At 42.5% G+C, this 25974-nt stretch overlaps 1 protein-coding gene across 3 annotated transcripts in view; it reads left to right on the top strand.

The window, feature by feature from the left end:
* The first annotated feature begins 2235 nt into the window (after positions 1 to 2235).
* Positions 2236 to 25974, top strand: part of Rgs20 (regulator of G protein signaling 20) — a 109780-nt gene continuing 86041 nt past the window's right edge. The window contains exons 1-2 of one of the 3 annotated variants that reach the window (XM_035439019.1): positions 2236 to 2395; positions 24634 to 25007. In XM_035439019.1, the coding sequence (XP_035294910.1) occupies positions 2236 to 2395; positions 24634 to 25007 (534 nt within the window). Of the gene's footprint in view, positions 2404 to 24633; positions 25008 to 25974 lie in introns of all 3 variants that reach the window. The other 2 variants (XM_035439020.1, XM_035439021.1) reach the window with 2 other exon arrangements.

Below are 25974 nucleotides of genomic sequence, written 5' to 3'. Positions count from 1 at the left end.
ATGCACTTGAGCAAAAACTGAATTACTGTTCACTGAGCTTATTTAAGTCTCCGGTGAAAGAAAGTAATAAGGAGAGCAGAAGGATGTGAAGGATGTGTAGTTTTGTGAGGAAGGAGCTTGAGTGACTTTTGAGCTACAGGCAAGAAAAGTTTTTTTTTTTTTTTAAAAAGCCATATGATGGTGAATATTGTTAGTTTGACACTATCTAGAAACACACAGAAGATGAACCTTGGCAGCTGGAGAGATGGCTCAGTGATTAAGAACACTGACTGCTCTTCCAGAAGACCCGGGCTCAATTCCCAGCATATCTCACAACTGTCTGTAACTCCAGTTCCAGGGGACCCCACACCCATGGCAAAACACCAACGCACATAAAATAAAAAATAAATGATTAAATAAAAGAAGTTGACGAACCTCTTGGCATGTCTGAGAGGGAGTTTCTAAATTGGGCTAAGTGAGATGGGAAGACATCGTAAATGTGGGTGACATTGTACCATGGCCTAGAGTCCTGAAGTAATAATTCAGCCTCACTCAGGTTCTTTGGACACAGGCAGAATACAGTCAATTCTTTGCTTGCTGTTCTTAAGGAATATCCTCAGGCAGCAATTTAGGCCTAAATGATTCCTAGTCTAAGCCTTCAATTCTTCTCTATAAGCTCATATTGCTACTGACATTTATACAGTGTTTGAAGATTTGTCTGTGTGTCTCATGCCATAAGACAAAATATAACTTGTACAGTAGAAGGAAAGGCAGCGAACCAAGAAAGTGAGACAGAGCAGACAGAACTCTCCTTGGAACACATTCTAGAACACTAGACTGTAGAACTGTGTTCAAGTGATAACAAGTTCACAAAAGGCAAGTGACTATGTCATGAATGCCACAGCTGAGGAAAGCCAGAGTGATTCTGTGCACCTCCCAGGGCTGGCTGAGGAGCCCCTCGCTGCAGACAGAGGCTGAAACCAAACATCACAATCATATTCCTCAGTCAGTTCTCGGAGCTTACAGATCCGAGGTTTTCCTGTTCCGAAAAAAAGGAAAGTTCTATTGTGTGTGTTACACAAAGAACATCAAAGACTTTTCATAATTTCTCATGGTGTCTATAAAATCCATTAATAAAAACAAAATGATGCCACCTACTCAAATTAACCTTTAGTGAACAGAGAGAAGAAAGTACTTGAATGCCAACAAGCTAACTGCTTATGTACATTTCACTATCAATAAAAGACTAAAAGGCACTATGGTCTGTAATCCCAAAAGACATGCGTCATGAACAAACACAAAACGCATGTATATTTGCTGGGCATTGGTGGCACATGCCTTTAATCCCAGCACTCTGGAGGCAGAGGAAGGTGGATCTCTGTGAGTTTGAGGCTACCCTGTTCCCCAGATCAAGTTCCAGGACAGCCATGGGCTCTGTAGCCATGGTTTTAATCAACTATAGGCTGAAAATGTTCCTGAAAATGTATGGCTTGGGGCTAGAGAGATGGCTTAATAGTTAAGAGTGTTTGCTGCTCTTCCAGAGGATGCAAGTGCAATGCCCAGCACACACATCCAATGGCTCACAACCACCAATACCTCCCACTCTGGGAGGATCAGATGTCTATGGCCACAATGGGTACAAACAGAGGTGCACACCCACATGCAAACAAACATACACACTCATAATTAAAAACAGTAAATTTAAAAAAAAAAAACTTTTTCTACTTTCTATACTTGAGCCACTTGCAGATGTATCCAAGTTTCACTTTATGGCATGTCTCTGTATTGAGGTTCCTCCCTGTACCAACACAATCACTGAGCAGCAGCAGCATTGATTTCATGGAGGCTTTAGTTTCAGAAAGGCACAAAGGCATGAGGCAAAAATCAGAAGAGTACCGTGAGCAGATGGGGGGCCTCCTCACAGGTCCCTTCAGATGGCATTTACAACACATTCCCTTGCCTTTTGTTCAGCCCAGTGGCTTATAAAGAAAACTTACTTACTCACCTATAGAGGGCAGTAGTGACATATGCACCCGGTGAGCAGTTCTACCTGGAATAAAAAGCTAAGATAAGTGGATAAGCCACTACTGATCCACAGGACGGATCAGCCTTTTGCTTTGCTTAGTGTAACTCTGCAGGAAGCAACCCAGCATATTCAGACATGGCCCAGCATTAGCAAACAGAAGAACAGAGGGGATCCACTAGTGTTGGTAAAACCAGATGACAAGATCCACATGCAGCATTTACTGGGAAAATATGCCCAGCCTTTCCCAAGAAAACCAAGAGTACCTCCAGGAGCATCTTCCCAGGCAGGCTACATGGGCACAGTTGCTGCCTCTGTTCAGAGCAGAGGAAGATTATAATCTCAGTATTCATCAAGTCACAGAAAATAAAGGGGACTCTCAGGCTGGGACTGGTGTCAAGGTAAGATGACCTTCACAATCCCCACCAATGTTGGCAGGGAAAAGGTTAATCCATAAAGAATATAAAACCAGCAGCCAGTTTCAGTATCGTTCTTCACAGTAGATTAGTGAAGATTTATCAAGACTATTTTTGAAACAATCTACAGGAAACCTAAAACTTGAAAATCATCTGGTGTCCAGTTTTCTCCATCCCAAACAGCTTTCCTTCGCCCTTGCTTTTTCGTTAAGTTTGTTCTGTTTAATGGTTTTGTGTGTTTATGCTTGAGACTGAAGCCATGGCCTCGGGCATGCCAAGCAGGGGCTCAACCACTGAGACACATAGCTGCAGCTTTGGCTGTTGGTTTGCTTTTAGGAAATAGTGTTTAAAAGCAGAAAGCCTATATTTAGCTTGTAAAGCTATTGCTATTAGCTCTTGCATATTTTTCTCTGACGTAAATACAATATGCCAGATAATTGTGAAAGAAAAATATAGGTTTCTTTCTAAAAACATTGCTACAGAATAATGATAAATTTCTATAGGGATCTGAATGCTAAAGAACTAAGAGTTGCTGTTTTTTAAATTCCTAAAGTGAATTTCCTGAAGTGTGAGTTTCTGCCATTTGGCCATTTTACTTTCTAGAGTGATAGTTCTCCTATTCAGTGTTGGATGTTTCTCTGCATAATGTACAGTGTAAGACTGCAAATCCTCTTAACTATTTATAGAGGTATCTCTTAAGGGTTACCCGTATGGAGAGGAATGGGCATGTGTCAATGTTGAAGAAATAATTGACAGAGCTCAGGAATAAATGGTACAAAACCAGGCCACAGAAAACCTGTCCAAATACGTGAGGTAGCACTGGAAAACTCAGTAGCTGTCTGTCAGTCATGGTTTATATCCTGATCATTATGTGTCAAGCTCTGCACTTAATTCTCTAGATCTTTCCCCTGATGTTATTTTAACTAGTTAGCACAAACAGAAGAAAGATGAAAAGAAAAGAAAAATAAATGTATTGTGAGCCTTTTTCTGTAGAAATAATTTTACTTTTCTGATGCAGGTGAGAGGTATAAATTTCTGCCACTCCTATCATCATCATCATCATCATCATTGTCAACTAAGCACAAGGGTTTATTTGACTAGCTGGTCATCATCTAACTAGAATATAGAGATAAGTCATGAAGTCAAATAGCAACTGAAGATGACAGATAAATAATACATAGAAAGACTTCCACCAGCATCAACTACAGACAACAGCAAATTAAAACCACAGTGGGACAAAAAAAAATACTATATACCTAGCAGAATGGCTAAAATGAAAAAACACAGCTATACAATATTAATAGACAAAAATCACAATTTTAAATGTGTGCTAATATCAGATGCCACCATCAATGACAAATAATTAGGTGCTGAAATAAATATGGCTTATGGAGTTTTATATAACTAATATTCTAAAATATGTAATTGCCAATATCAGTATGTCTCAGTATTCCCAAGTCTTTGGAACTTATTACAGATTTATTCTTTTTATTAGAGTGAAGATTAAAGTGTAGTCTCAAAACAAAAAAAAATTAGTAGACAAAAAAGAATGCCTGAAAAGCCACAAGGAATCAGACTATTAACTATTTACAAAAGCAAACAAAAATCTCACCAAAACCTATAATGCAGAGAATTCAGTGTATATCTGCATATATAGTTATAATAAAATTGTCTTATCTGGGATGATGGTACTCCCTCCAACAGCCAAAGACCATCTAACAAAAACCCCAATATTAGACATAAGAAGTCCTCTTTTAAGTTGTTGGCCAGAAATGTCTAAGAGACTCCCAAAACACACAGCTTATTGTTGTTGCCCTTGGTTGCCACTACCCCCCAGTGGAGGAAGGTAAGGCCCTATTTCTGAAGACACCATGCAATTCAGAAACAGGGACCAGAGACTCCTGAGCTGGAAGTGATCTGAATGCCCCCTCCCTAAGGACTACTTTTCATGGTACCAAAGGAGGGAACCAACAACAGTCCTACCCAGCTATGCCACCTATGAACCATATCAATAACTAGCATATCACAATAACCCTATAGGTGAAGTAATGATACACATACCTTGGTAGTAACCAACAACTCTATAATTGTACTTAAGACCCACTCGACAAGAAGGATACCATGCCTAGTACTGAAATCTAGCCAACTGCTCAGTGCAAGTGAAGTCATGGATGTTGGAGGAGAATCTACAACTACTAACTTACTAAACCAGCATAAACCCTAACAGCAATCTATAAACCTTTGTCCTTAAACACCCACAGGTAAGTGTAGTTTTCACTCGCCATCAGGGAAACTACTCTTTGCACTAGCTGGAGACTAGTTCAGAAAAGCACAACCAATCAAAGTGCAGAGTTGTGGATCCCAGTCCCAGTAATACAGCTACAATACACTCCTGCACCTAAGGCTCATGGAACATTGTGGAAGAAGGGGCAGAAAGATTGTAAGAGCCAGAAGACCAAGGAATTCATTGTGAGATTATGTCTCTTAGTAATATTAGAAGGTACATCCATAAAATCTCACCAACATCTGAGCTGAACAAGGTTGATACCAACTTACATGCTAAACTGGACAGAGAAAAGCCCATAATACTTCAACCCTAAGTAAAGAACTATAGGCAAATGAAGAAAGCACAGAGTGGGAGAGGTAGTTTTACCCAGGGAAGTGCACACCAAGTGGCTGTCCAGTGCCAAATGGTCACCCCAAAACATACACACACACACACACAAACACACACACACACACACACGTGTGTGTGTGTTTGTGTGTGTGTGTGTGTGTGTTCAGTAACATTTTACAGACTCAAGGGGTTGTACTTAGCAATGTGTGTGTATATATGTGGTGCTTTGAGCTGGAATGTCCTCCACAGACTCATCTGTTTGAAAGCTTGATCCCACGTTAGTGGAATTGTTTGAGAAGGATTAGGAGGTGTGGGCTTGTTGGAGAAGGTGTGTCACTGGCTTTGAAGTTTCACAAGCCAAAACCAGGCCCAATGTCTCTTTCTGCCTCTGGATCACATTCTAAAGCTCTCGGCTACTGCTCCAGCACAATACTTCCTGCTTCCTGTAGCTGAATTTTTTTCTGTCTCGCCTGGTCCCACTGGAAGGTTTCTTTCCTGCCCATTGGTCCCCACAGCTGCTTATGAAATAATCACGAAGAGACTAATATTAAATATAATTGCTTGGCCTATGGCTTAGGCTTATTAATGGCTAGCTCTCTCTTATAAATAAACCCATTTCTACTATCTGGGTATCACTATGTGGCTGTGGCATTACCTCTGTTCTTCCATCTTTCTCCTTAGGCTGCTGCTGGCATCTCTCTTCGTGGGTGGCTGGCTCAAATTTCTCTCAGTCCCACACTCCTCCTGTATATCTGTTTGGATTTCCTGCCTACCTGCCTAGCTATATTCTGTCTTGCCATAGGTCAAAGCAGCTTTTAATTACCAATGAGAACATATATTCATAGTATACAGAAGGACATCCCACCTCAGCTTCCCACCATAATGATCATGAACTAACCCTCTGTTTTAGTTAGGGTTTTTATTGCTATGAAGAGACACCATGACCACAGCAACTTTTATAAAGAAAACATTTAATTGGGGTGGCAGCTTACAGTTTTAGAGGTTGAGTCCATTATCATCATGATGGGGAGCATGGTGGCATGCAGGCAGATGTAGTGTTGTGATAGCTGACATCTTGCGGGCGACAGGGAGTCAACTGACTGTGACACTGAGTGTCATGGCTGGTCCACAAATCTAGCGTTAGATAAAACCTCACATAGTTACATGCACATATTCGCAAACACACAAGTGCATGTAATATGTGGGAAATCTAAGTAGCCACTATGAATTGTGCCCATGTTGATCTCCTGGTTTTGATATCGAGCTGTAGTTATGCAATCTTCATAGGGATAAATTGAATAACAGCAATGTACTTTTTAATAGCCATTTCCTGCACATTTATATTGATTGCAGAATAAAAGGTTAAAAAAAAATCCCACAGACAGGTTAGGTTGATGTTAACGACATGCTAATTGCTTACATTTATCATTGTGGCTTTTCTGGTTGTTCCTTTCATTTGGATTCTTGCCTAACTTCATTAAATCAGTAGATTGAGGCTGTCAGACCAGGTTTAGAAGTTAAAAAACAAGTTTGGAAATACTGTTGGTTCCATATGGAAAATCAGAAGTCAGATGAGTGATGACATGAATCTGGGTTTTCTGACTGATTTCAGTGCTAAACTGATAGTTGCCCAAAGCAATGCAGAAAGTAGATAGATAGGTCAGTCAGTAAAAGTGCGTGATGTGCAAGCATGAAGCCATGCATTAGAACCCCTAACATACACCTAAAAGCTGAACATGGTTCCATGTGCCTGTAACCTCATCATTAGATGGCAGAGATGGGCAGATCCCAGGAACTCACTAACCAGCCAGCCTAGCTGCAACAGATGAGCTTCTTGTTCAGTGATAGGCTTGATCCCTAGGGTGACACGGTTAGGCCATGGGGCTTAACCAGAAGTGATTGATCATGAAGGTGTAGCCATCACAATTAACACAGGAGTGAGTTAATTATCACAACAGATGTTTGTTACAATAGTACCTTTGGCTCTCCTCCACCCTCTCTTGCTAGCTTGCTCTCACCTTTCCACCTTTTACCATAATACAGCACAGCACAGCAGATGCCAGGGCCACATTCTTGAATTTAGTGGCTCTGAGATAATGAGCCAAATAAAATTCCTTTCTTTTTAAATTATCTAGTCCATAATACTTTGTGTTAGCAGTAGATATGTAGTAAGGCGTAGCTCAATTCAGGCAATCTGTCTGTGTCAGCCAGGGAGGCCATATTGTGCTACAGTAGCAAACACGACCTAAGCTATCACAGGGACGTGAGTCCCATGGCTTCACTCAGCTATTCCATGATCAGAACCAGGCCCTCAGCCAATCTAATTGCAGAACTGGCTGGAAATGTAGAGAAGCCCAAGGTACCAGTAAACATTAACACACGAACACACACACACAAACATGCACCACACCCTTCAGTGAAATCATAATCGAGCATCTATAAATCCCATTTGAAATTCTGATTGGGACACTGTCGGTTAATTAATCTTCACTATCAGTTTAACTACACTTAGAATCACCAAAGAGGCACACCTTTGTATTTGTCTGAGAGGGTTTCTGGAAAGGACTACCTGATTGTGAGTGGTATCATCCCATGGACTGATTTGCCAAACACAAGAAAAAAGAAAAAGAAAAAACCCAGCTGAATGCCAGCATGCTCTTTTCACTGTGTCCTGATCCACTCAGATATACGAAGCAGTCTCATGTCCTTGCTGTTCCAGCCAGGGGAGGATTCCACCATGCCTTCTGCACTATATCATAAAACCCATGAACCCAAACAAAAAGCCTGGAAATATAGTTCAGTGGTAGAGTACTGTCTAGAGATCTTTAGGTTTAATCTTACAATAAAATCAATAGAAAACTACACGGTGTGATATAGGTAAATTTTTACTGGGATTTTCATGAATACATCTTATATAGATTGCAGAGAAACCATTTCTCTGAATATGGTTTCTTATTCATTTCAGTGAATAAACATAATTCAGATCAAACTTAAGCCACCTAGGAGTTTATTTTCAAAACTTCCACAAAATAGTTCATTTTTGGGGGAGTAGTGAGTCAGGCTTTCTTGTAGCCCAGACTAGCCTTAAATTCTCTATGTCACTGAAAATAACCTTGAGTTCCTGATCCTCCTGCCTTCATTTCTTAAGTGCTGGGATGCTAGATATATGCCATATTCTAGCTACAAGATGATTTTCATAGCAACTTTACTAAAAATGACTGGAAAAGGAATTTTTAATGTTAAGCAAATGTGTTGCCAAATCATAGACACAATAGAAATCAAATCATAGATGAAAAGTTTCTGCACCCCATAAGCCTCTCTGCTGATGCAGCAATCCAAATAATACCAAATCAAACTGAATTAGAAAAAGCCCACATTTAATGGACACAATGCTCCTGGATGGCCTTCCAGCCTCCAAGAGAGGAGACAGGAAAAGGAGACCAGAAAAACCATAAGTCTGGTTTCTGGGGGTCAGTTTAAATACCCTGTAGGAGTGGCCTTGAGCATCACTGGGGGGAGGGGTCATCATTTGGCTGGCTTTCTGAGATGCAGCAGGGTTTGGAGAGAGATAGGGGAGGGGGCTTGGGTGGAACTTCCACCATTACATCGAAAGCTCTTTGGGTATATGGATCCCAGGGGCTGGGGCAAAGTTTTCACCATAACAATAGACAGTATTATTGATTTAATTTGGTATTGCTTATATAGCAAACAGTGCTTTTCCATAGAATATATTTTTCTTATATTATTTTGAATTTGCAACAATAAAAATTTCCAAGATTCATTTTCAAGTGACAGATCAATCTAAGGATATTTATTCAAAATAAAACTGCAAATGAACTAAAATCATAGATATATAATCTATAAATATTCTTAATTACCTGTTTAAAATGCATATGAATGGCAAGGCAGGGTAATGCACAAACATAATCCTGCTGTTTTGGAGGCAGAGGTAAGTGGATCTCTGGGATTTTATGGCCACCCTGGTGTATATAGCGAGTTTCAGGCCAGTGAGGACTACACAATGTGACCTTGTCTCAAAAAAGAAAAAAATTCATAGGAGACAAAAAATAATCAACCAGGCCACAAGAGGCTGATGATTGCTCCAGGCCCCTGAATTCATAAGTATGTGGAAGGTGCTCAAAAGACAACTTCTCACCAAAAAAGGCTTCAACTGCTCCACCCCATGTTCTCACCTCAGATCTCCAGGAGAGAAAAGCTTGTCCATAGGAAGTAGTTTCCAATCTTGGGTGAGTTATTCACTCCCAATCCATATATTTTGAATGCCTTATAATTGTCTTGCTCATATCATAGCACGTTCCAGCTTGGATGTTTAATATCTTGCATTTTGACTCTATTGTTCATAAGCTTTATAAGCATAACTAAAAGAAAATTCCACACTCACACGCCTTCCTTGTCTACATTGTATTTGGCAAAGAATTCATGGATGGGTCCTCGAAACTCAGGTCTAGAGTCATAGACCACCCCCTCCTTACAGGACATGTGTGGGTTATGAGGTTTTTGTATAAGCCTTTCTGTTCTCTTTTGACAGGTCAGGTAGGTAGATCCAGTAGGATGCCTGAACACCCAGGAACATAGATACATAGAAAGCAACTTGGAGTTTGGATCTATTTTCAGCCCTTAGAATCAAATCTCAGCTGCAGGTTCAGAACCAAGGAAAGTTGGTATCAACCACTGATCTTTTCTTTCACTGGTCATATTTTACTTAGCTATCTTTACACATTGTCACAGTCTGCACTTTGCTGATAGTGTCTGTCACTGGCTTCTTCTGTTGATGACAGAGAAATTCTGTTGGTGATGCTGAGTCCCCTCTATACTTTTCAAAGTCTTCATTTTCTTTGCAGTCATGGTCAAAATTCAAGTTACAACTCTGCCTTAGTTTAAACCACCAGCATTGGAGGAAAAACAACACAGTAAACTTTAAAGATGCAGACTCTTCAAATGTTCTTAGAGAACCTGCATCTGTGTGTCCAGGGTCCCATGAGTTCCTGGGAACCCGTGGAAGCCAATATGCTTGGTTTATAGCCAGTTTTATATCCAGAAACTGCTGACTTGGTTATCTCTATCTCTATGTGGGGCTCATGCTCACTGGGTACATAGTAGGAACTAAATCAATGCTGATTGATCAATACATTAGTAGATTTAAAACGTGTTTCCCTGCTTCATCTCCACCGTAATGCATAGTTTTCTTTTTTATTGACTTCTTCAAATTAAAAGTGTTTAAAAACATCTTTTTTCAGACACTCATGTGCCCTACAAGAAGTTGATGTTAGTTATGAAACCTGAATAGCTCCCAAAATGTGTCATTTCAAAACAGTGTCAATCTCCAAATTCACCAAGAAAAACAACCCTTTAAAATGCTAAGCAAAGCAGTCTAATTCAGTCACATCCAACTCAAAGAAATCAATGACTGCTTACAAAATTTTCCAGCAGCCAGGCCAAAAAAAGGAAGAAATAGCAGGCCTTTACATGGCCAAGCAAGGCTTCACAAAGCTCACTTCATTAGAAACCACTGGAAAAGCTACAAAGCCCAGACAGCCTTTCTAAGCTCTGCCTCAAGTAGCCCACTTGGAATATAAGAATGTCTTCCCTTGTTCTTGCCATCTTGTTTGTTGATTTTCTGGGTCTACCAGCATGAAATTGGGAGATCCAGCCTGGAGCCTCAGGGACAAACAGGTGTTCTCTTTGGCATCAGGCCTTTTCTGAATACCCATTATGATGAACCTCTTACCTGTGAGGCTTGCCCATGCAACTGTGGCAGCTTCTATCCCCATCTCTGATATGCTGCAAAAAGATGAAATGCAGTGCTTTGAAACATATCTACTAAAGGATTATAGGCTGATGGGTCATTCTTATAATTCAAGCCCTCTTAATGCTGAGGCAGAGTTCATTGAGTGTGAGGCCAGTTTGGGTTCACTTCTCTCTCTCTCTCTCTCTCTCTCTCTCTCTCTCTCTCTCTCTCTCTCCTCTCTCTCTCTCTCTCTCTTTCTGTGTGTGTGTGTGTGTGTGTGTGTGTGTGTGTGTGTGTGGTGTGTTATTCAAACATGTTCGGTAAAATGGCTCAATAAGTGAAGTAACAAGAGGCCCTGAACATTCATCCCCAACTCCTGTGTAGAGAAAAGACAAAATAGGCCCTGTTGGCCCACACCTGTAATCCCAGTATTGAGGAAGTGGAGACAGGAGAATCTCTGATCAGCCAACTGATGAGCTCCAGATTCATCAGTGAGATACTCTCTCTCAAAAATGAGATAGAAAAGCTACTGAGGAATGCATTTTGCATACAAATAAACAGAAGAAATATCAAACATTTCTTAGCATAATAGAACTTCATCTGTGCATTATACTAGCCAACAATTATCAGCTTTATATTGTAACACTTCTAAGCTCAGTTAACAAATATTCAATACATTCATAGTTCATTCTATTATTTAAGTTTTGAGATATGCAGCTGAAGAAAGGATATGCGATAGGTAGGGTTTTAGTTGCAGGAAGTGGTAGGGGAGGGAGAGGGAACTGGGATTGTCATGTAAAACAATCTTGTTTCTAATTCAAATAAAAAATCTGCAGAAAAAAAAAAGATATGCAGCTGAATTAGCAAAATCCTGGCCCTTTTAGAATTTACAATGCAATAGGGAAACTGAGATCTAACACACAGCAGTCAATGCTGTAGTAAAACAAAGCCCAGCTGATGGCTAACCAATTCAGGAGCACTTCCCCTGAAGGACATGAACTAAGCTGAGCCTTGAAGACCTAATAGGAGATAGCCCAGAGAAAGGTTAAGAGATATAGACTTCTCAGTCCAGGAGCGGGAACAGAGAAATTCCCAGGAGTGAGAACAAGCAAAATTTAGAAATTGGAGGAGTATTAACCAGACTGAAGTTTTGCATTCAAAGAAGTAGTGAAAGAAAAATGGATCCAAATGAAGTCACTACAGCTCTTGGCTACCATAAAAACTTATCTAACTTCATCGAGAAGGAAACAAGAGTTGGGAGTAAAGGAACCAGCTTCCCTTTTGGCAGCCATAACAGCCGAACACGTGCTTCTATGACCTTGTCCCAGACACTAGAAAGTCAGATGTCTGTCTGGTGACAAGGAACCAATTGGAAGTTAGCTGGTGGCGCTATGCTTTACGACCCTGGATGTGCTTTACAGACAAGCGCACAGCAATGACGTAAGAGCATAGCAACCACCCTGGGAGGGCCTATGGGCCATAACAACCAGTTGACCAATCAACACAGGGCAAGCCCTCCAAGCCTGGAGGCACACCAATCGTGAGCCTGTGCATACCCCTAGACATTCCCCTTACGCTGCCCTAGCCCTATAAGATCTTTCGGGAGCCCCTAGGAGCCGTCTTTGCTAACCATCCGCCATGGTGGGTGGATCAAAGACTCGAGCTAACATGGGGTTAGCTCGTTAAATTACAATAAAACCTCGTGCAGTTTGCAGCAAGCTCTCAAATCTGCCTGGTGATTGGGGTGACCGAGAACGTGGCCTGGGACCCCGGATACTTGAGTTTTCAGGGGTCTAACAGGAGTTACAGAATGATTAAAGAAGGCAATAATAGAAAGATCACCAGGGGTAGCCATGGGAAGGGTAAGGGTGGACAGCAATGCTGTTAGGCCAGAAGCAGGAACAAGCATTCAAAGGCAGAGGCAGGCAGACCTCTGGAATTCAAGGCCAGCCTGTTCTACAGAGTGAGTTCCAGAGCTGTTACAGAGAAACCCTGTGAAGATGGAGTTTCTGTTCTCCCTGGTCTCACAGCTGTTTAGTCCCAAATAAACACACAGAGGCTTATATTAATTATAAACTGTTTGGCTGATGGCTCAGGCTTCTTATTTGCTAGCTCTCTTAATTATTAACCCATTTCTATTAAACTATGTATTGCCACGGGGCTGTGGCTTACCCATAATTCTCCAGCATGTACAGACAGCTACATGGCATCTCCCTGGAGACCCCTCTCTACCTTCCTCTTCCTGACATTCTTCTAGTCAGGTAGCCCTGCCTATACTTCCTGCCTGGCTAATGGCCAATCAGCATTTATTCACAAACCAATAAGAGAAACATATATTCACAGTATATAGAAGGACACCCCCCATCAACCCTGACTCAAAACAACAACAACAAAAAATTGCAAACCAAATTCCAAGAATATATCAAAGTGATCACCCACCATAATCAAATAGGATCATCTCAGGGATGCAGGGATAGTTCAACATAAATAAATCAATAAATTTAATTCACTACATAAACAAATGGAAAGACAAAAACCACATGATGAGATGTAGAAAAGGTCTTTGACAAAATCCAACATCCTTTCATGGTAAAAGTAGTGAAAAGAATAGAATACAAGAGACATACCTCAACATAATAAAGGCAACTTACAGCAAACCCACAGCAAATATCAACCTAAATGGAGAGAAACACTAAGCATTTACACTAAAATCAAGAACAAGACAAAGATATCTACTTTCTTCATACCTATTTATAGTAATTGCAATAAGACAACTAAAAGAGATCAGTGGGATATAAATAGGAAAGGAAGAAGTCAAGGTATCTTTATTTGCAGATGATATGATTTTATACATAAAAGACCCTAGAAATTATGCCAAGAAATATGTATAGCTAAGAAGTACTTTCAACAAAGTAGGAAGATACAATATTAATGTGCAAAAATCAGTAGCCTTCCTGCACAAACAATAAGCATACTGAGAAAGAAATCAGGTAAATAGTACCTTTCACAGTAGCCTCAAAAACAAAACAAATGCACCAACAAAAACTTAGGATAACTCCAGCCCATCAAGTGAAAAAAGTATACAATTAAAATCTCTAAGATATTGAAAAAGGCACCAGAGAAGAAAAGTATTCACATACCCATGAATTGATACAATTAATACAGTGAAAATGGCCATCCTACCAAATGCAATTTGCAGATTCAGTGCAATCCCTATCAAAATCCCAACACAATTCTTCACAGAAATTGAAAAAAAAATCTTCAACTTCATATGAAAACAGAAAAACATCCAGGATAACTAAAACAATCCTGAATAATAAAAGAACTGCTGGAGGTATCACCACCTCAGATTTCAACTTCTATTACAGAGTCATAGTAATAAAAACCAGCATGGTATTGATCTAAAAACAGACCCCTTGATTGACAGATTTGAATGAAGACTCAGTCATAATTCATACACCTATGATAACCTGAGTTTTGACAAAGAAGCCAAGACACTAGAGAAAAGAAGACAGCATCTTCACCAAATGATGTGGGTCAAACTGGACAGCTACCTGTAGAAGAATGCAAGTAGATCCATATTTCTCAACCCATACAGAACTCAACTCCAAATGAATCAAAGACCTCAACTTGAGACCAGATATCCTGAATCTGAAAAAAAGAGACGATAAGGAATGGGCTCAAACTCAATGGCATGGGAAAGAACTTCCTGAACAGCACACTGATAGCACAGACATTAAGAACAACAATTAATGAAGCTGAGAAGCTTCTGTGTAGCAAAGAACACCATTATTGCTGGAACAGCCACTATGGAAACTTGTGCAGTAAAAGACACCATCATTACTGGTAGGTGAGCAAACTGGTCCATCCACTATGGAAAACAGTGTGCAGGTTTTTAAGGAAACTGAGAATCACTACACATTAAGAACCAGTTATACTACTCTTTGGCATATACCCAAAGGATTCTACATTCTACTATGGAAATACTTGCTCATCCATGTTCATTACTGCCTATTCATGATAGCCAGAAATTGGAAATATCCTATATGTTCATCAACTGATGAATGGGTGTGGTCACCCACTGTACAGCCCTACCTTGCTGCACCATATGTGGGAGACTGTCTTTTCAGGTCTGCAGTCAGAGCCATCTGGGTAGCCCATGGTTCATACCTGAGAGGGGGAGTGTGGACTAAAGAAAGGCTAGCTAAAGGAGTTAAGAGACACAGGATAGGTGTCAGGAGGACCATTCAATCTATACTGACCATCCTTAGTTTATTCTTTAACAATCTTAAGTACTCAACCAAAAGTGACAACAATGGCAGAAGACTTTTATTATCATGTATAAGGGGCCAAGAGACTTACTTCTCTTAATCCTCCAGGTATTTGGTAGCCACACCTACCATCCGGCTTTCAGGGTCAATAGTAAACACACCTGAGCCCAAGTCTGTTGTTAACCACAAAAAGATATCCACTACCAAGGCTGAAACATCCTGTAGCAGCCAACCTTAGTCTTATAGGTATAAAGACAGTTTTGAACTCTCTGACCTTTAGTCAAGATGGAGTGGAGCCAATCTTTATGGGCCCCAAAAAATGGGTAATGAAAATGTGGTACACACATACACAATAGGATATTAATAAGCTTTTAGGAAAAAATTGGAATTTGCAGGTAAATGGATTGAGCTCGGGAAAAAAAAAATCATCCTAACTGAGGTAACCCATACCCCAAAACACAAATAGTGCATGTTTTCTTTTATATTAGATTTTACATTTTTGGTATGTGACTACAATCTAGATAACCATAGAGGTTAGGTACCTAGTAAGGGACTGGGGACAGGAAAGGCTCTCCCAAGAAAGGGGAAATACAAATTAGTATTATGGAAAGATAGAGGGGAAACTAATAGGATTCAATGTGGAGTGGGAAGAAGGGTAAAGAAGGGAATGGGTGGAAGGACAACTGACAATAAAGGCCATTTGAAAAACCTGTTAGTTCTTGACCTGACCACACATCGGGTATCAGATGATAGGTTAGTGTGAAACTGTTGTTATCACAGGGAGGTCAGTCTTCCCCAGGTGAGGGAGTTGTACCCTTTCCTTGGTCTGTAGTGTTTGATAAACTCCTGGGCCTGGTTTCCCTGATATGAATACTTGTCAGGGAAATATATATGTGAATATATACATAAATGTCCATATATATATATATATGTGTGTGTGTGTGTGTGTGTGTGTGTGTGTGTGTGTGTGTGTGTGTGTGTGTGCTTGCACCTACCCTTTCCCTCAATCTTCATCTCTCCCAATGGCTTTAAACACTGTATGCATTTTTTCTAAATATATAAATATGATCTGTTCAGTCCATGTAATATGACTTGTATGTATATTCCTAAAAGTGCCCTGAACAAGGATGACACCAATAGACATGGAAGGGGAAAGTTCAAGAGGGCTCAATCTTAGACAGAACTACAGGCAACTAAGGAAAGCTGAAAGTGGGAGAAACAACCTTCCCCAGGGTTTGTCAGCCCACTCTTGAAACCTCTTAAACTCTGCTGTTGCTGTAGCCTCTTGTATTCATTCTGCAAACTGCAGAGAGAGAGGGGGGGGAGAAGAGACAAAGATTAGATTAAAAGAACCTGCATTCACCTTGTCCAGGTTACTAAGGTAGGTGGGACTATCTAGCAATTTGCTGCCATTATAATTACTTGTTTCTAAGTAACACCAGAAGGAAAGAGAACGTTCTGAAATACAGTCATGATCATATTGCCTTCCTGACAAAATTTTGTCCATGGTTCATTTATGGCTGGGCATCTTTCAGGCTCCGTAAGCTGATTCTGTGTGCTTGCGCGCCATCCCCCTTCCTGGCTCTCCAAGAGGCCTGGTGGCTTTCAATATTGCTTTGTGCTAATGACACATATCTTCTTCCTACTAGAATTCTACTTTGAGCTCAATTCTCTCTTGGGGCAAACTTCTTGACATTTCTGTTGGAGTGGCTCATAGGCATCTCAAAAACCCATCTTTCACAGTTTCGTCACTTCAGCAAGCTACCCAGCTGTTCATGAGAGAGGGGAAACTCTAGAAAATAACCTTTATCCCCCTTTGACCCTACTGTTCATTTGATCCACCCAAAGTTCTATTAATTCCTCCTCTAAAAGTTGCACTAAATTTATTTTTCCACAGCCTTACCTGCCTTACCTGCCTAGACCATCATCTCACACACAGACCAGTGAAAAGCCTCCTTTTTTCTTTAGCCAACTTTGCCTCATCCCTCCAGTCAGTCTAGTATACAGAAACTCAATCACATCCTGTCATTTGATTCCTTTCAGCTTTTTAGCAACTTCCTATTGCTTTTTAAATAAATCTTTCAAATGATCCACTTACCTGGTTTATTCTATATAGATTCTTCCTATCCTCTAATTCACCACACCGTCATGAAAGATGCCTATTTCCTTTCTTGAATTCTAAGCCATATATATATATACATATATATATATACAATAAATAGTGTTGAAAGAATGACTAAAGTGGGGTGTGGTGTATATGTCAATAATACTAGCATTTGGAAGGCTGAGGCTTCAGGGTTCTAAGTATGAGGCTATATATGGAGACCTTGTGCTTTAGTCAGTGTTCTATTGCTGTGAACAGACACAATGATCATGGCAACACTTCCAAAGGAAAGCATTTAGTTGTGGCTGCCTTACAGGTTCAGAGGATAGGCCATTATCATCGTGGTGGGAAGCATAGCAGCATACAGTCAGACATGGTGCTGGACAAGGATATGAGAGTCCTACATCTGGATCCACATGCAGCAGGAAAAGAGAGACACTGGGCTGCCTTGGGCATTTGAAATCCAACAGGGCCATGCCTCTTAATCCTTTAAATAGTGCCACTTGCTAAGCATTGAAATACGTGGTCCTATAGGGGCCATTCTTATTCAAACAACCACATCTTGTCATTGAAAAAAAAATGTAGTGAAAGTGTAGTAGCATGAAACACGCTTCTACCCTACTTACCCACTCCTTGCTTCTGTGTCTGTTTCAAATATTTCTTTCTTCTTCCCTGTGCTATAATCTGCCTTTCAGCAAATAATAGGAGGAGAATTATAGTAGGCAGGGTGTATCTTACAAACACTCTGCATAGTGACAGCATACATCAAAGTGAGAGAACCCGAGAGAGTGAGAACTCCCTCCCTTTGTCCCTGGTGGACTGGAAGTTCATACCTGGAAGAGTTTGTTTGGTCCCTTGCTTGTCTGGATTTTTGAGAGTAGGAATTGATACAGGCTTTGCACATCCTAGCAAGTACTCTGCCATTGAATTTTATCTCCACCCTGTTGTGTTTTAGAGATGATTTTGTTCATTGCAGTGAAATAGAAGCAACACACTATTCACAATATTAGTCATTTTAGCTAAATGATTCGGTGGCATTAGGTTCATTTATCGTGTTTTATACCCATCACTACTAGAACTTTTTTTCTTTCCAAACAAATAATAACTTAATTCTCCCTTCTCTCCAGCTCCTAGTAACCTCTGTTCTACTTTCTCTCTCTAAATTTGCCTGTTCTTGGTACCTCATAATGAATGGATTCTTGCAATATTTGTGTTCCTATATCTGGTTTCTTTCACTTAGCACAAGATGTTCAAGATTCATCCATGTTGTAGCATATTTAAGAATCCTGTGCCCTCTCTGGATGAAGGATTTTTATTTATTTGTAGTTCATTTGTTCACTATTTAGTGAGCCCTTTATTAAGGGGCAAGCACTGTTTTGGGTACTATCAAGACAGCAATATCTGGGCAGTGGTAGCACATGCCTTTAATCCCAGCACTCAGGAGGCAGAGGCAGTAAGATCTCTGTGAGTTTGAGGCCAGCCTGGTCTTCAAAGCAAGTTCCAGGGAAGCTAGGGCTACACAGAGACACAATGTCTTGAAAAACAGAAGCAAACAACAAACAAAAAAACAGTAAACACAAGAAAGAAGATTCTTATTAACTTCTTTCACAAGTCCTTACACATATACATGTGAATATATATGAGGTGTGTGTGTGTGTGTGTGTGTGTGTGTGTGTGTGTGTGTGTGTGTGTTGGAAAGATTTATTTTAAGGTTCAGGAAGTTGAGAACACTGCAAGTCTAAAGTCTGAAACAACAACAGCTTGCAAATTCAAATAAGAACCGATGCTGTAGTCTTGATTCTGAAATCTTTAGGACAGGACAAGCAGGCTGGAAACTCAGTCTAGGTTTCTATGTTGCAATCTGGAGGCCAAATTACTTCCAAGGGAGGCTGTCCTAGGCCTCTTCTGAGCTCTAGCATTTTGCTAAGAATCTTTGGCATTGTTTGGGTTGTAGACACATCACTTTGATCTCTGTCTCCAAACCTGTACAGCATCCTCCCTATGTGCAAGGATAGGTCCACATTCCTTTTTATAGAGACCACTGGGCAGAATATGACCACCTACTCTGACTCTGCTTCCAAGTAAGGTCAAATCCTAGGGTACTCAGGGTTCAAATTTCAAGATAAAACCTGTGAAGGCTTAAGTCAGCTGATAACACTGGCCAATCTGTGAATATGAAAAGTTTGGACAGTAAGGGTAGGGCTCAATGGTAGGGCACTTGTGTAGCATGTAACATGCCTGTATTCAATTTACAGCATTAAGGTGGTGGGGGAGGGACCTAAAAGTTGGTGACATGAGATTGCTTTTTACTTAGACAATAATAATCAAGTTGTGGAGACTGTTCCTTGGGAAGCCCACATCTATGGTCTTGGGTCTGCCTTACTGTTTCTTAGGTAAAGTACCTCTCATTATTAACCCCTGTTTTAACTGTTTAAAAAAATGTTTCTCTAAATAAACTTTCACTCTGCTTCAAAAAATAATAACCAGGTTGGCATTTACTGGTCTGATGAAGACTTCAGCAGGAGAAAGCGGTAGGGATCAGGAGTTTATTCTGAATGTTGTCTTACTCTATCTTGATTTCCATAACAAAAAAAAAAAGGATCAGCATTTATTGGCAACTGAAAAGTCCAGGAGCTTAGGGCCAGCATCCACCCTGTATCTAGCTAGAGCCTTCCTGCTGCATCATAACACACTGAATGGCATCACATGACAAGATAGAGCCAGTAAGCTAGAATGAGCTCAATGTTGTAACTCTGCCAGTTCAGAGATGCCAGAACCTTCATGACCAAATCACTTTCTGAAGTTCCCACCTCTGAACACTAGTATACTGGATGCCAAATTACTAACACATATAGTTTGGGGTGGCACATTCAAACTATAAAAGATATGAAAAATAATCAAACAACAACCCAGTTTTTCTACTAAGCCCTTTTCTTGTAACTAATGCTGTAGATGGGCCCAGCTATCTCTGAGTGTTGTCTGTCCCAACTTAATTGGCTCCTAAGTAGTTCACTTCTGCCTCATTTTACTCTGTCCTCAGCCCCTCCTTCCTCATCATCATTATTTCCATTATACAATGTCTCTACAGCTTCTCCACACAGGCCTTAGGCATAAATACATTTCAAAAGTCATTTAATAATATGTGAAGTCAAAACTAATTATGAGCTGTAGAAATATTGTTTTAAATCACTGTGCTTCCAGAAAGAACATGGAGATTTTAAGTAAATGCAAATAGAAGTATGTTATTAATAGTTGAGTGGCCCTTGAATTATTAACAATCTGTGGCTCTATTATTTATTTCAGGCATCACCTCTCCATCTGCCCAATTATATCAGTGCAGCAAACTATGCCTTTTTACTTCTTGCCTGCTGTCTATTGGATCTTTGGGTCCTAGAAGAAGGATGATCTTCATGTTTCCAATAGCAGAAATTTTAAAAATGCAACATGGCTAAGTCACAGAAAATAGAATTTTAAACATAAAGTTTTGGAGAAAATAAATCACTTCATAAACTTAAAACTAATTTCAAACTCTGTCTTAACTCAAAACTCTGTGATTTTTAACTCTACAGGTGATTAGCCTATTTTGGGAAAGGTAGTTTAATTTACATTGGATGTTTCCTTTGTGAAGTGCTATTGTTTAAATGCAAAGAATCTCAGTTTGCCTGGGAAGTAGCAAAGTACTGTTTACATTGATTTAAGTCTGTCTTGTCTACTGTGCAGAAAGTCATTTTGATGATCTTCAGCAAACAATATGATTAATTATGTAAGTCAATAGCCAATCGTCATAGAGCCTCTGAGTTGTGTGTTTGATAAAGACCAGTGCTTTCAGGAGTAGGGATTGCATGGTGATCCCACTTTGCGACTAATGTTACCTACACCTCAGGCTGACACATAGATCTAGCTGAAAAGGCAGACAGGGGCCTCTGCAGTTGCCGGGGCGGGGTTCAGTGCAGGAAGGGCAGACAGGGAGGGCTTCTGCAGTACAGGGTGGGCAGACAGGAGGGATCTCTGCAGTGTATAAGAGTGGGGAGTCAGAGCAGGTGGGGCGTAGGCAGACAGCTGAAGGTCTTTTCTGAGCTTTGCAAAGATCGAATTTTGTGGCTGCATCAGTACTCCGCGGCTCTCTCTATTCTTGCTGTTCGAGCCTATAGATCACTACCACTTACTTATACCCACCAAACTTACACCTGGGCTCCCAGAGCAAGAGGCTTTAGACCAGAACTGGTGGGCAGGCTAGTCTAGGGAACCCAAATGGTGAGTGTCTCCAGATGAGTAAATGACTACAAACTTTGTTTCTCTGGGATCTGCTGGACTTTTATTCTGCCCAAACATTTCCACAGCTCCCTCAAAAGAGTCTCTGTGTTGAAGCAGAGGACCGGAGCGAAATGCCTAATGAAGCATACCCAGGAAAGGGGCTTGAGAGATTGGGGAAGACTGGCTGGGAATAGGGGGAGAAAAGGGAGGGTCGGGTTTTCACAAACGATGGGGTCTACAAAAGGGCCTAAACTTTTTCAGGCCCCTTGGAGGCAATCCAAACAGTCTCGGAAGTGTGCCGAGTGCTGTCAGCGTTTTGACTGCATTCTAACTTTCCCGGTGCGTGGGTGAGTAGCAATGGTTAAGGCTGGGCACGGCCCGGGTGTAGGTCGCTGGGAAGGAACCAGTCCTGTTTGAACTTCTTAGCTTTACCCAGCTGCTGGCGTCCTGCACAGGCTGGCGAAGGATTCTGGGACTGCCCTGTGGCCTGTGGCCACTCTACACCTGGAGCTCAGGAGCTAGGAGCAGGTGTGGCCCCGGCATGGTCCGGGTAGGTGCGCCCATAAGAACCGCCCAGGTCCGGCTCCTCAGTGCTGCCAAGTGTGTTGGCATGCGTTGAACAACCCCCTCCCATCAACACACACACACAGAGACAGAGGGGGAGGGGGAGAGAGAAGGAGGGAGGGAGGGAGGGGAGAGAGAGAGAGAGAGAGAGAAGAGAGAGAGAGAGAGAGAGAGAGAGAGAGAGAGAGAGAGAGAGAGAGAGAGAGAACTGGAGGAATATGTCCACTGCCCCCTCACAGGGCAAGGCAATCCTCGGTCTCTGGGTGAGATGATATATCTTAGTTTTCAAAATAGCTCATTTGCCCTCCATAAGTGAGCTGTTGGCATTTCTCCAGAAACTTCAACACTCATAGTCCCATCCGCAAAAGTAAATGCATCATGCAGAAAGCAGGCGCGGGGGCCTGTGAATCTGGAAATTGAAAATTCTAGAATGACCCCATTCCCCCACGAAACGGTAGTGAAGAAAAGCTGTGTAATGCAAACTCAGATCAACTCTCTCCCGAGCATACAAACGATAGACAAATCAGACAGGGCTCCGCGGCTTCCCAGAAAAGGCCTCATGAATGAGAATGGGTTGCTAGGTTTCCCTGCCCCCATCACCATCGCCCGACAATCTCTTCCCACAAGGCTTCCACCAACAAAAGAAAACAGGCTGGCCGGGTGACTGTGGATTCCGGGAATCCAGCCAGGCCCGGGAGTGCCCGCGGCCGCTCCCGCCTTCAGGACCCTGGAGAGCGCCCGCGCCTCGCCCCTGGGATCTGAGCCCAGCTGTCCCTGGCGCTCTCCCCACCAGAGCCCCAACACACTGTCACTTTTATTCGTTGCTTCCTGCCTCCACTTTCATTTTTCTTGGCAACTACTACTCTTTTTTTTTTTTCACAGACAGATTGAAATGTTTTTGTGTTTTGCTTGAGGGAAGTGTTTGGATTGGCAGTTAGGTCGGTTTGTAACTACACTAAATATTAGTGCCCAAAAAGCTAAGAAGGACTTAAAAATGGAAGCCTAAAGCAAGTGGCCTTCAAACAACACCAAGGCACAGGGTGGCACTCAATTGTAATCCTCATACCTAGGAAACTGAGGTCAGAGAATGGAGTTTAAGACTGGCCTGAGCTACTCAGCAAGGCCTTGTCTCAACACACACACACACACACACACACACACACACACACACACACACACACACACACACACACACACACACACACACACTTTTTTAAAGCAATAAAACTTTTCTAGAAATAATTATTTTTGGCAATCCTGCTGTAAATCTTCTCTTTCTGTCCCTCCTCCTTCCCCTCATCTTCCCCTCCTCCTTCCCCTCCCCTTCCCCCTCCTCCTTCCCCTCCCCCTCCTTTTGTTTGAAACAGATTCTCAGATTCTCTAGCACCTTGAGTTGACCTCAAATTCATTAAGTCAAGGATGGCAGATGATGGTATCCCCACCTGCCTTCCCACCTCCCCAGTGCTGGGATTACTGACATATGGGCAGTTTTGCTGTGCTGAACCCAGGGCTAGGTAAGCATGCTAGGAAAGGAACCAAATGAGCTTCATTCCCAGGCTTAGCTGAGCTACTGTGCAGCCTCACACTCCTAAGGCAAGAAGCATTAAAGTTTAAAGATTCTTTAAAACAAACTAAGGTCTCTCTGTACTTTCTACATAGCCCTGGCTGTCCTGGAACTCACTCTGTAGACCAGTCTGGCCTTGAACTCACAAAGATCTGCCTGCCCAAGTGCTGGGATTAGAGTCATGTGCCACCACTCCCAGCTAAAGGTTCTTTTAAAAGACTAACTTCATTCTTTCATCTTACAAAAGTAGATAAACTCTAAAGTTACAGTTCCATTCCCACAGTTGGGGGTTGTTAGTAGGAAGGCTATTTCTAGGACCCTGTGCTCCTGACTGCTACACTAAATATGCCCAAGAATGCTATTTTTTTAACTCCTCCTCTCACACACAAAAAGCATGTTTTCTTTCAACCCTCTTAATGCCTAAGTATCCTAGGAAGACACAGAAATTGTAAGAACTCTGAGAATAAGTTTTACAAATGGAGTACAGAAAAGAGGCCTGCAGTAGGAATGCTTACAAAACCGAACTCTGGTCTCCTCCTCTCCACTGAACGCTAAGGCCAAGTTGGCTAGCAACTTTCTCCCAAAGCCTAAGGCGGGTCTAGCATTCTTCAATCAGCTGCATCTACCATCCAGGTCTCACTTAATAGCAACCCCAGTAGGACCCGGTAACCAAGTGTATCACTGTCTCGGGTAGGTAGTGGTTTATTGGAAAAGGACACATCGAGAAGGATTCCGATGAAGAAAGGGGAAGAATTGCAAAAATTATCTGTGAACATAAACCTTCTTACACAGGCACGCCACGTTTAGCGTCATACAGATTCCACAGGGTTGTAACGAGCAGATTCTGATGAACTAGGCTGGGGTAGGGACTCAAGTTTTGCATAGCTATAGAGCCTCTGAGTATTGGGTATTGGCAACTGCTGCTGGTCCAAGGGCCACAGCGTTGAACAGCATCATTTTAAAGAAGGGGAGAAGTGAAGGGAGACTCTGACCTCGCGGTTTTGTTTTGCTTTTCACCGACCTTCTCCTGTACCCTCAAAGTAAATTCTCAAAATGCTTCATCAAGCGGTCTCAAGTAGGTGACTGGACAAGATCCTAACGTGTTGTTTCTCTCTTTCGCCCACACTCTTCGCGCCGTTCGCCCTGCACAGCTCCCAGACTCTCCCGCCGTGTGGACGCTGCTCCACCACCTTTCTAGCCTGCTCTGCAGCTTCACGCGATTCTTCTCGGGTCTTTTGCGGCGTCCCCCTCCTGCGGCTCGCCCGCGACGCTGGGACTTCTTCCCTCAGCTTCCTGCCTGGCCTGCCTCCAGGCTCTCTCCAGAGCCCCGCCGCCTCCTGCTCCTACTCGCTGCCTCAATGGCACTGCCAGGCCGACCTCCGAGGAGTCGTCATCTGAAACTGACAAGTCCAAACCCAGAGTCCAGAGAAGAGGACCCCTGCTCTGGGAGGAGTTCGCCGGAGTGCGTGAGTACTGGGGACGCCTCTAAACCCATCCTTGGCCTCCCGCAGCCCCAGGCTTTCCCACCCGTTCTAACCCGACTGACTCAACCCAGTCCGCACAACGCTGAACACACTGGGCTCCCTGACACTCCCACATCCGCGGAAGCAGTAGAAGCTACTTTCTCCCAAGCCATTCATTCCCTGTATACAGTTCCTAGGAGCGGGAGAAAGCCCTCTGACGCCTCCGAGGATCTTTTCCAACTGTGGTTGCAGCTCCTTCCCCCAGCCTCGCTCACAGAGCATCCCAGCGCTTCGCCACCGCCGGTGGTTGAGTTGGCGCTCCCACTCCTCTGCCCTCTCTGTAGGAGAGGGAGGAAATGACGTGGTGTTATTTTTGTGTCAGGTCACTTTGCTGCTTTAATTTAGCCCTCGGAGCTCAGGCGTACTGCCCCAGGGGCCCACTCCAAGGCTTACTCCGAGAGCCGCGGGGACCCGGGAGCTGGGAGTCTTCATTGCTAGGAGTCAGGTGGCGCGGCCGCAAGGGGCTTTTCCCATCGCCTCTGAGTCCTAAGGGAACAGGGGTTGCCGAGGGACTGCGTGAGACCCGAGTCCAGGCTTAGGTTGTCCTGCCATCCCAGTCGCCAGGTGGGGCCATCCGATTCTGGCTTACCCGAACCAGGTGAGACCACCGTCTAGAGCGAGAACAGTACCAAACGAGTTGGGAGCAGAGGTCGGTAGCTCTCGGGGTAGCGGGAACAGCGGCGTCTGCAGGAATTGTCCTGCAGAGGCGGCAGTTCACAGGCACGACCCAGGGTACAGAGTATCCGCTCCTCTCACGACACCTCCTTTCATCCCTGCGCTGGTCCCCTAGCTCACTTCATTCATGAGGTCCCAGCACTCATTCACTCACTCTGAATAGACCCGCGCAGGCTAAGGCCAGAGAATAAAAAGAGAGGGATTTGCAGGAACCCTCAAAGCTCGTTCCGCGTCT

The sequence above is a fragment of the Cricetulus griseus genome, chromosome 2 (genome assembly GCF_003668045.3).
Source record: "Cricetulus griseus strain 17A/GY chromosome 2, alternate assembly CriGri-PICRH-1.0, whole genome shotgun sequence".
Lineage (NCBI taxonomy): Eukaryota > Metazoa > Chordata > Mammalia > Rodentia > Cricetidae > Cricetulus > Cricetulus griseus.
This window is presented reverse-complemented; position numbering and strand designations above follow the sequence as displayed.